Here is a 10,197-nt window from a genome sequence, read left to right as displayed (position 1 = left end):
GAGGGGGGTGGGGGTTGGGGAGAGGGAGGGAGGGAGGGAGGGAGGGAGGGAGGGAGGGAGGGAGGGAGGGAGGGAGGGAGGGTGCGAGCGAGCGTGAGGAATACAAAGGGGAAGGGGAAGGGGAAGGAAAGGTGGAGGAGCATCGTATGGCAGGAAGTAAGAGAGGAGAGATGAGCGAGCTGAGGGTAGTGCCGTGTGCTGTCTGACCAACATCGACTAGAACGAGAACGGGAGCGAGAGCGAGAGCGAAGGAAGGACGCTCTTTGACGTTGACACATGCTCCTGGGCTCCGTCGATCGACGTCAGCCAGGTCTGCTTGCAACATTCGCCAAGTGATGATGCTGATGCTGCCGGTGAAGGGAGAGGAGGAACGGGAAATGCAGGAAAGCACAGTCATGGTTACACGAGGGTCTGTCAACCGATCCTCCGTCACGTCAGGTAAGTGTCGTGCTTCTCCTTCTTGCGGTAGGATGTGGCAGCAATGGTGGTAGCTGAGGAGAGGAAGTATATAGGAACGAGGACAAGGGTATACTCTGAGGAGAGGAGACATCCGAGGGGGTTACATATGAAGGGGGTATATAGGAGGGAGGAGAAGGTATTCTCCGAGGATGGGGATGAAGGAAGGGGATGGGGAGTATAGGAACGAGGAGAAGGATATACTCTGAGGAGAGGGGTACATAGAAGGGGGATTTGTGGGATGGGGTAGACTTACGCTGATGTTCAGGGGACTCTGAAGTAGATGAAGAGCTGAGGAATGCTTCTTGACATTGAGCTCCTGTCGACTTGAGTTGCTGCCTTGCAAATCGGTACAGCACGTCGATCAAGTAAATTGCGCTAGGCTGCTGCTCCGATGCGACTCTCCTGTTTTCCCTCTCAAGTCGACCTTACATTTCATTTACATTACTTGCACTTTATACGCTTAAACTTGATAGAGACAAGACGGCTATGCGGAACCAGATACAGCGTGGCTGTTGAGGGCACGGCGCACGAGACGACAAGTAGGGCGAGCATGAGAAACCGGAGACGACAATCAGGTCATGAGGAGGAGAAGGAGGAGCAGGAGAAAGAGCAGGAGCAGTCGCCGAAGATCTTGCCGAGCAGCATGGACACTTGTTGGACATTCCTGAGCTGTTTCATTCTTGCTTTACCATAGCGAGGTCATGGCAGGTTAACTTATTATTAAAATGCCTTATGGTTACAGCGCTTATTTCTAGGTTACCGTGCTTATTTTTAGGGGGGTACATTGAGTTACAAGCTTTATACGCTTATTTTAAGCTGATGTACTTCTTTTTTGGGCTGTGGTGCTTGTTATTTTCAGTCAATATTTTCCACCGAGTCGACGAGAAGTTGTGTGGCCCAATAGAGGGATTGCTGACCGGCGAAGGGAGCACCCACCGGTGTCTTATCCAGCGCTTAGGGGGGTCATATCCCTAAGAGTGTAAGCATTCTTTTTTTCTCCCGGAGGGGTGCAGCAGAAGCTGGCAAAGAGGTCGGAAACGTGACCTCGGAGGGTAACGTGACTAGTCTCAGGAACGCAATGCTTCACGCCCACGATACGAACAGATACAGACCCTACCCGACCCTCTGCTGACCATGATCCCTTGACTACCCTTGTGTTCGGGCTCCTTACCACCCTTTCCAGAAGTCTTTTTTTGATCGATGCCTCCGAGAGGACGTCGGTCCTCCGAGAGAAGATACTACTTACGGGAGATACCGCTTAAAATTGTTTTAAGCCATAGAACTGTTTCTGCTGACATCAGCATTGATCTAAAAAGTAATTTATAGCGATTTCGAGATACACAACCCCACGGGTCAGCTCGAGTCAGCGATACCTTGAAAGAATGAACTTTCACAAGCAATCTTAACGGCTTCAGTCAGCAATCCATCTCATAGAGATCCGGGCGTATTCTTCAAATGAAGTTTGAATCAGATCTATTTTCAAACTTAATCACAAAAATTGAAATGACACGATAGAATTGAATGAAAATCTACCAGACACTGCAGCGTATTTTTCTGTCACGGGGCTCACAGTAACAGCAATTGATCACATAACCATCTCTATCACGGTACTGCTGCCATGACTCCTTCGTCGTATCTTCGTATCATGTTCAACAGTCACGAGACCCGATAGGCGCTAAATCTCGATCTATTTTGTCGTTGTTCAGACTTTTTCTCGGGGAAGTTTGTAATTGCCTTATGAGATTTTGAAACTATCATGATTCACGACCAAGTTGATGACAACTATAAAAGTGTTTTTAATTTGCCCCAGCTGACATCGTTTAACCCCATTGAGCCACCCACCCCCTTTTCCACAATTTGCTTCCCTACTGCTCTTCACACCCCTACCCCTGGGTACTCCGAGTCATGCACCTCCATGACCGGGGGCGCTTCCGCTTCTACCCCACCCTCAACAGACGAAATTCTCAATAGGTGCAGGTGGGTCATCGGCATGTGGAAGGTAATATGACCTAGTCTGATATCTCCCCACCTACCCACCCCATTTATCTCTGCCCTACTGGAAACATCTCGTGATCTTACTACCCCCACCCCAGTGTCCCTCTTTACACTCGACCTGCTCATGACCACCCACCCCTGTGGACTACAAGAAATGCGGAGGGTGCAGTTGTATCCCACGTACCCAAGGACTTATTTAAATATGTTTTATGATTACTTTTATTTTTAATTTTGTTACAATACACTTTTTATCCCCTTTTTGCTCTACCTAGACGAGACTTCCACAGACCACCCCTGTCATGTACTACCCCACAGTTCTCAGACTAGTTCCGGTCAAAGTCTGGTGGGGGTGTCTTCATCTTTTCTACCGTCGGGTGAGGATTGAGGGGTGGGGTGGTAGGGTTTTACCCCTCCTCTACTCGCCGCTCCTGCCCTCTTGCAGTCGTCTCTACCCCTTTCCCTCCAACTCCTTCTTCCTCCTCCTCCTCCTCCGACTGGCTGCAACAGTATCCTCTGCCCTGCCCTCGCCCCTGTTTGTTCCTCACTCATTCCACCCTCTGGTACACTCCCTTTCTCGCTGAACTCGCAGATTTTCCTTCTTTACACACGACTTTCTTTCGTAACGCTCGAAGAATCTCACTGCATTTCTCCTCAACAAGCTGCTCCGAATCTTCGGCCTTTTTGAGAGAATCGAAATCTTCTATCGTCCTACCTTGAGGCGAATGCAAGGCAGAGCCTGGTGATGGTTACAACGTTGATTTCGAATCCAAGCATGTGGCCGTTGCAGGGTGGGAATGGGACTTCGTGTGCCCCTGACGTCCCTCTGTCTGCCCCGATATCCAATCTCTCTCTCTCCGCATCTCTCCTCCTGCTCAATCAAAGGACCCAACAGGCTCAGTCTCCTTCTACCCAGCTTGCGGCCAACGTGGGGCTCCCTTGGTTGGTATCGTCTCAGCTCACTCCAACGATGTCGTTGGCTCCAGCGCACGGCGGGCTTCTGAACGATTTGGCTGCCTCGTCCTCCCCTACCATGTCAGGTCTTTTTGCACAGACGGCTCAGAAAGACATGGCTGCGAATGCCAGGGACATTGCTAGCCTGCTGAGCTTCAAGCTGGGAAACACGCAAGGGGCAGAGGACAGGAAGGATCTTTTCAACATGAATGCCAGCGGTCTGTGCCCCAACCCTTTCATGCAGGCATCCATTGGATCCTCTAATTTGATGATGCCTCATGACAACAGAAATCTCATCTTCGGCCTCGGTTCCAACTTGGCTGCCGACCAGTTGTCTCAACACTCCATCTCCAACAATTTTGTCTCGTCCCTCGCAGCCCGCGAGTCTCCTGGAATGAACATGAGCGCTGGGCACAGCTCTACCCACGAGGAGGGAGAACGCACCAACTCCATGTCGTACGGAGTGCGCTCCTCCTCCTCCCCTCTCACACATGGGGGCAGCCTTGATGGCGCTGCGACCAACGCCAGGGCCAAGGCTGGAGCTGCGAGCGTGAAGAAGGAGAAGGAGGAGAGAGGCTCCGCTTCTCCGCAGAGCCCCTCATCAGGTGATGAGCAGCCAGGAAAGAGCAGCAGCCGCAAACGCCCTCTTGAAGCTGGCGAAGGGGGTAGCTCGACCAAACGTTGCAGCCGGTACTGGACCAAGGAGGAGCACGAGGTAAGGGCAGTTCTGAAGCTCAAGGATGACAGGCTGACCTCTCCTGCTCTCAGATCTTCCTCAAAGCCTTGAAGAAGTATCATAGACCCCAGGGACCCTCCCCCAACAACCGAGTTCGGGTGGGGCTCGGCGAGGTAGACATCGTTACCTGCCCTCTCCTCTTGTCTGTTCTTGTCTTGCTCGCCCTCTTGCTCCCTCCATGTCCTCTAACCTTGTCTGCAGGGTGTTGCAGAGCTCATTGCCGCGCATGTTAAGACAAGATCTCCCGCACAGGTGACGTGAAGAGCAGAGGAGGAGGAGGAGCCGAGTTTCTCACATTGCCTCAGGTCCGCTCGCATGCTCAAAAGTACTTCATCAGAGAGTCGAAGGTCGCGCCACATTCCGAAGACCCTGAAAAGTCTCCGTGAGGAGGAGGAAGAGGATGGATGTATGAATAGTACGGCTAGCTGGGATACCTCGATTGTACAACGTGGCACGATTTTAGCGATTTCATTAAATCTTTAAATAGATCATTCCCGTATTCTACATCTTGTACACCATCTTTTTTTTTATTCATCATCTCCTCAACCTTCACCTACTACCAATGTCATCTTTTTCATCATTATCATCTTCATCATCGTCGTCGTCATCATCTGATTCCCACAAATTCCCAGTTCATCCTCTCGACCTTCATCCACCATCATCATTTTGTACGCATGCTTCCCTCGTGGACCTGCCAGTCTGATTCTTGAGTGCACAGATGAATCGGCACTTAGGGGAGATCATCTTAACAACTCCAGTCACTTGGCATACCGTGCGCAGGAGAGAAAGAAAACAAGGAAAGCGACATCCCCAAGATTCTTGACATTCCTCGTTCTCGTCCCCCTCCCTCGCTTCCTCCCTCATTCCCCTCTAATTCTCATCCTCCTCTCTTGTTCTACCCCTTCCCACCTTCCTCTTGCCCGACTATCCCCCCCCCCCCTTCCCGCCCTCCCCCTCCCCCCCCAACTCTTCTCCTTGTTTGTACCTGATCATCTCCTACAACCATCACATCGCTCACATGCGCTGATTTCCTACAGTGAAGTATCACCCTCACAAGAGACTTTCGTCCTCATCTCCTTCACCTCAACATGTCCGCAAGAACCTCGCAGAGCGTCTGAGATCCATGGGACGTCAACAAACAACAGACGCAGTTTCATCGCTAGCAGCAACCTCGTCATAGCCCCGTCCTGACTCCTTTGCTGCCGCCTTGACCGTCTTTCCTGCACCATTCCATCCCCTCACGAACTGCGGTGGGCATGCGGGAGAAGTGCTACCGAGGTATCCCCGGAGGCAGCAAGGGCAGAGCACGAGGGCCTTGGCCTTGGGAAGAGAGTTAGGAGGAGGAGGCGGAGGAGGAGAAAGAAGTTGATCGCCACCGCGGGGAGGAAGGCGAACAAATCGATCAGTCGGGGAGACAGGGAGCCGCAAAGGTGCATCCCAACTGCCAATGACGACATGAGTCAAGTCATTGTCACGGTCGATCAGAGAAGTTGAATGAGAGAGAGAGGATGGCAAGTTACATCCGATGATATACGAGAGATTCGACACGATGGATACGACATAACAGCCAAGTGCAACTAACAAGATACCTATGATGAGACACAATTGATAAAGACGGCATAAATACGAAAAAAGAAATGGAAGGAGCAGAATTCAATGACATACGACGAATTCAATGACATACGACAGCAAAATACAACTGACAACACAGTTGACGTGACAACGCTGACATGATACAACTGATTCGACACAACTTATAACACACGACTGACCTGCGATTACTGTCTTCATCCCCGCGATGTCCACGAGCACCTGCCACCAGCCCGTCGGCGACAAGACGGGCAGCACGAGCTTCTCGCACCTCCGCCGCTCTGCTGCTGAAGAGGTCGAAGTGGAGAAAGGAGAGGTTATCCTGGGACGAACAATGCGACATGTTCATGTTGCCATTGGCATCGAGCAAGTACACGGAGGCGCGAGGAAACTCCAAGGAGAGCAGGAGGCTGGGGAAAACTTGAGGAGAGTCAGGACGCGGGAAGTTTGGTCTGACCCTGTGAACCCTTTCCCGGAGCAGACATCGAGCATGACAACTTGATCTCCTGCACGGGCTGTCAAGGGAGAAACTGGCAGAGGGGAATGGTCGGGAGGAAGCAGGGGGCAGAGGACTTGCAGGGAGGACGGTGGTGCGACCATGGAGTGGGAGATGCGAAATGAAAAAGGGCAGTGAGGCAGAGAAGGCAGGGGAGGAAGGGGAGGCAGAGGAGGGAGAGTAGCGGCAAGTGAGTACTGCAAGGAAGGCAACGGAGGGAGGGCTTGCCTGTTTCAGGGAGCTGTAAACATCTCAGAGCATCTTTCACTTGCTTGACTGGAGTCGATGATCAGAGCAAGCAAGTAGCAGGTGCGAACTCTGACCTGCAGCCATAGCTTCTGTGATCTCTTTGCTCCTGTTCTTGAACTTGAGCAAGCTCTGGTCGTCAGCATGAGGGTTCAGGGGGTAGCTGCCCACAGCCAGTGCAAGAGACAACCGCCAGTCTTGTGTCTTGACGAAACCTTTCCACCCATGGCGATCGCAGGAACACTTCCAAGTGAGCATTCATCAACGTCTCCTGCTCATATCCTTTACAATCACAAGAAGCAGACGTAGCATCCTTCTCACCTTCTCCTCCACCAAGATGCGGAGGAGTCGCTCACAATCCACCTCCTGCTGGCTCGCCTCCTCCCTGGACGTCTCAATGGAGAGGCTCGAGCTACAGCACAGGTGACTACGTCAAGACTCTCCGAGAGTCTCCTCTCCTTGCCTTCGCTCTGCTGTAACATGACCTCTCCTTGTTCCAGCTTCCCTCATGATCGGCCGGGCGGCCACCGAGGCATCGGGCACCCCCGTTGAAACCTCCGCCCGTCCTTCCCCTTGCAGGAGACTGACATCAGATCGGCAGACATTCGTGACAACCCGAACAACCAGGATGCATGTCTTGTCCGAGCTCTATCAACAACCTTTCAGCAACAATCAAGATCCCGTCACAACCCCAGGGCAAAGAAAACCTCTCTTCTGACCAATGCGCTCCACTGCACCTGACAACACGCACAGTCACAGGACATGACAACGATCATGACCATGGCAAGTGGATTATCATGATAATCATACGCGCTCTTTCCAGGGAGGATCCCCTGCATACTCATAGCTCCACCCTCACCTTCCTGCTCCCGGCGTACAGTCCTTTCCGTTTCCAAACCTGTCAGGCACCATCACCAGCAGGCACAAGATGCGTGGAGGCGCTACAAGGAGTTGATGTGCTGAGCGCAAGGAAAACCATCTCGGAGGTTTCCGACATGCTTGAGCTCCCCCTTGCCTGTTGCCATCAGCGTTGAAAGCAGCCCTCTCCGACCATCTGCCTGCTTCACCTGCCTCGCTGCAACAACAAGTTTCGTCCCTCCTCTTCAACCACGACCAGCAGACCTTCCCCTGGTAGACTGTTAGCAGCATGCGGAGCCTGTAAATGCATGCCTACAGTAAATCGTCCCCTCTCCTCTTTCTTCTTGTCTTTGGATTGTTCTTCAAGATCCTGGTGTCGAACGTCAGAAGCAAGATCCGCGCAGACAAGAATGATGGCATGATCGCATCAATGTTGAGATACACCATGTTGCTAAAGACTCACAGCAATTGAGTAAGTGAACCAGGAGGAGGAAAATTCAGCAAGTGACTCCATAATACTTGTCATCCCGAGATCAACCTCTTCAGTCTCGCCAAATTTTGTTCTTCCCCTCCCTTTCCTCACGAGTCCGAACACGGTTCTCACATCATTTCCCCCTCCTTCCTTCCCTTCGTATCCACACTAATCCTCTTCCCCTTCCTCCTCCAACCTCCTCCACATGCTTCTTTCCAGCATCTTCACCTTCCACCGTCGTACGAACGCCATGGTTCTCCTTTCCCCTACCCACCACCCTTCACCCACCCACCCACCCTTCACCCACCACCGAAACTCAATACACCCCTTCCCCTACCACAAAGCAGCGGCAGTAAAACTTGGTACGAGGGGTAGGGTACATAATTGAGAGGGTTGAGGGGTTGTGGTTGAGCAACCTTGCAAGGGGGTACCCCAGTACATATACAGGTAGGGGCCACTTATTGTTATCCTCTCCTATCGTCTAGCGGTTAGGATACGTGGTTTTCACCCACGAGACCCGGGTTCGATTCCCGGTGGGAGAATGTCTCGTCAAGAGGACAACCTTTTTGATTCCCTAGTCTGATCCGCGCAGGCCCGCCGGTCCAATCGGCCGGGCAGGCTTCCCGGCCACTGTCACCCTCTGGCGAGTCCACGGTGACGCGGCCGCCGCGTGTAAACGTTCGTTGAGCCTCTCCTCATTGTCCTCCGATACTCGTTTTTAACTTAACCTTTCCGAGTCTCCGGCGGAGGCTCGGCGGCCGCCGGCCGCCACTGGCCCATCATCGGAGTCACTACTAGTAGCTCTCACACACTGACACGTACTACTCCTAGTACTGAGGCTACTAAGTGGTAGTACCCCGCTCGTACTGATTTTTAACTTAACTTTGATGATTTCAGTCACCTACTAGGTGTCGGACGGTCGGAAGTAAACTGTGACTGATCTTAACTTAACAATCGCAAGGGGTTCAAGATAATATGTGTCTTTTCCAAATTTCATCTCGAAATTATAATATTTGTATAAAGCCAAAGATAGCATGGTTTTGCCAATTTTGGATATCCTCGCTCTGTTTTCTTGCGGGCTCACCTCAATTTATGCACAGGCGCAATTCGAACTCAACGTTTCACGATGAACAAATTCAGCTAAAATAACATTTTAGGTGAATTCTGTAAGTTCAACTGAAATTGGGAAAGCCATTTGAGTAAATTTTAGTACCATTGTGCTTGCGCTAGGCGCTGATCATGGCGACATCAAGTGCAAGGGAGGGGAAGGGGGAGGGGAGAGAAACAGAGCAGAGGAGACAGGTAGGACCCAACGCACAGAAGAGAAGAGAAGAGGAGGGAGGGAGGGAGGGAGGGAGGGAGGGAGGGGAGGGGGGAGGGGGAGGAGGAGCGACCGAACAAGCGATCGAGGAGGCGTGAACAAACTTGAGAAACCATTGAGATGCATTGAAAGGGATTGTCAAGGGAGCGAGCAGAGGTTGGGAAGGGATGGCAGACGGCATGCGCATTGCGAATGGAAGATGCGCAAATTTAGAGTCAGCCTGTCGAAGGGGAGAGGAGCAATGGGGAGAGGGAAGAGACAATGAAGGAGGTCTGAATGAAGATCGTGAGTTGTCGGATCGTCTTTCATTCGGTTCAATATCAGAAAGCGCATCGACGTCGCTGCTTTTCACTGACATTCAGTCGCAGGACCTGTACCAGAATTCGTTTCTAATCAATCGAGTAATGTCGTCAGGTCGGGTAGAGTGCAGTCTCCATGGCTGGCTGACATCAGACGCGGCAGATCTGACAGCAGGGAGCGAAGTCATGATCCAAGGCCTTGAGGTAGCAGCCTGAAGCTTGTGAGGACAAGGATCCGATCACACGCTAACTGGCAGGAGGGATACAACGGCAAGTCAGGAGTCGTGCTGGAGACAGGAGAGAGGTTCAAGGTCTTTCCTGCTCGCTACATGCGCCTGCACACAATGACTCGCTGTCGCCTTGCCAGGTTCAAGTTGGGGAGGAAACCCTCCTCGTCGAGCCTGGCAACCTCGTTCTTGCGCGCAAGGAGGACGTGGGAGGTTCTTCTTTCTCGGTATCATCCCCCCTGAGTGACGGCGCGAGCAGCAGGGCGCGAGGAGGAGGGGAGGGTTTGCGCCATCTGCTACGATCCGCTGACAGAGAAGGAGCGTGCAGAGCTCCCTTGCTGCGGCAATGCTTCCTCGACAGTCCAGTACTGCACCGAGTGTATCCAAGTTATCATAGAAAGAGGTGGTGGAGGAGAGGAGGAAGCAAGGAGGATCGTTTTTGGTGTTGAGGGGCAGGGGACAGAATTTGGGATGCGGGGAGAGGAGTGTTTGGGGAACATGTCAGAGATGGGAGTGGGAGCTGGGAGGGAGAAATTCGGAGGAGGAG

General features: G+C 52.2%; 3 protein-coding genes and 1 non-coding gene across 4 annotated transcripts in view; 3 read left to right on the top strand and 1 right to left on the bottom strand.

Moving 5' to 3' along the window:
• Positions 1–2,886: 2,886 nt before the first annotated feature.
• Positions 2,887–4,527, top strand: GUITHDRAFT_165482 (hypothetical protein; the record flags this gene model as incomplete). Its single annotated transcript, XM_005824379.1, has 4 exons — positions 2,887–4,120; positions 4,174–4,254; positions 4,343–4,393; positions 4,447–4,527. Exons 1-4 carry the CDS (start codon positions 3,197–3,199, stop codon positions 4,525–4,527), a joined length of 1,137 nt encoding a protein of 378 aa, XP_005824436.1. The 5' UTR covers positions 2,887–3,196.
• A 692-nt stretch (positions 4,528–5,219) lies between these two features.
• Positions 5,220–7,857, bottom strand: GUITHDRAFT_116419 (hypothetical protein; the record flags this gene model as incomplete). Its single annotated transcript, XM_005824378.1, has 16 exons — positions 5,220–5,255; positions 5,312–5,361; positions 5,416–5,461; positions 5,518–5,582; positions 5,914–5,953; positions 6,003–6,141; positions 6,189–6,237; positions 6,551–6,605; positions 6,664–6,744; positions 6,795–6,885; positions 7,133–7,210; positions 7,333–7,371; positions 7,419–7,488; positions 7,541–7,601; positions 7,648–7,701; positions 7,795–7,857. 16 exons carry the CDS (start codon positions 7,855–7,857, stop codon positions 5,220–5,222), a joined length of 1,017 nt encoding a protein of 338 aa, XP_005824435.1.
• Positions 7,858–8,273: 416 nt separating this feature from the next.
• Positions 8,274–8,345, top strand: GUITHDRAFT_t96. The gene has a single exon. It is a non-coding gene; the product is annotated as a tRNA-Glu (tRNA).
• A 1,040-nt stretch (positions 8,346–9,385) lies between these two features.
• Positions 9,386–10,197, top strand: part of GUITHDRAFT_145011 (hypothetical protein) — a gene marked incomplete at both ends in the record, with an annotated part of 1,474 nt that continues 662 nt past the window's right edge. Inside the window, 6 exons of the mRNA XM_005824377.1 lie at positions 9,386–9,394; positions 9,493–9,538; positions 9,587–9,627; positions 9,681–9,734; positions 9,791–9,863; positions 9,910–10,053. Of these exons, the coding sequence (XP_005824434.1) occupies positions 9,386–9,394; positions 9,493–9,538; positions 9,587–9,627; positions 9,681–9,734; positions 9,791–9,863; positions 9,910–10,053 (367 nt within the window). The remainder of the gene's footprint in view (positions 9,395–9,492; positions 9,539–9,586; positions 9,628–9,680; positions 9,735–9,790; positions 9,864–9,909; positions 10,054–10,197) is intronic.

This window comes from Guillardia theta (genome assembly GCF_000315625.1).
Source record: "Guillardia theta CCMP2712 unplaced genomic scaffold GUITHscaffold_95, whole genome shotgun sequence".
Classification (NCBI taxonomy): Eukaryota; class Cryptophyceae; order Pyrenomonadales; family Geminigeraceae; genus Guillardia; species Guillardia theta.
This window is presented reverse-complemented; position numbering and strand designations above follow the sequence as displayed.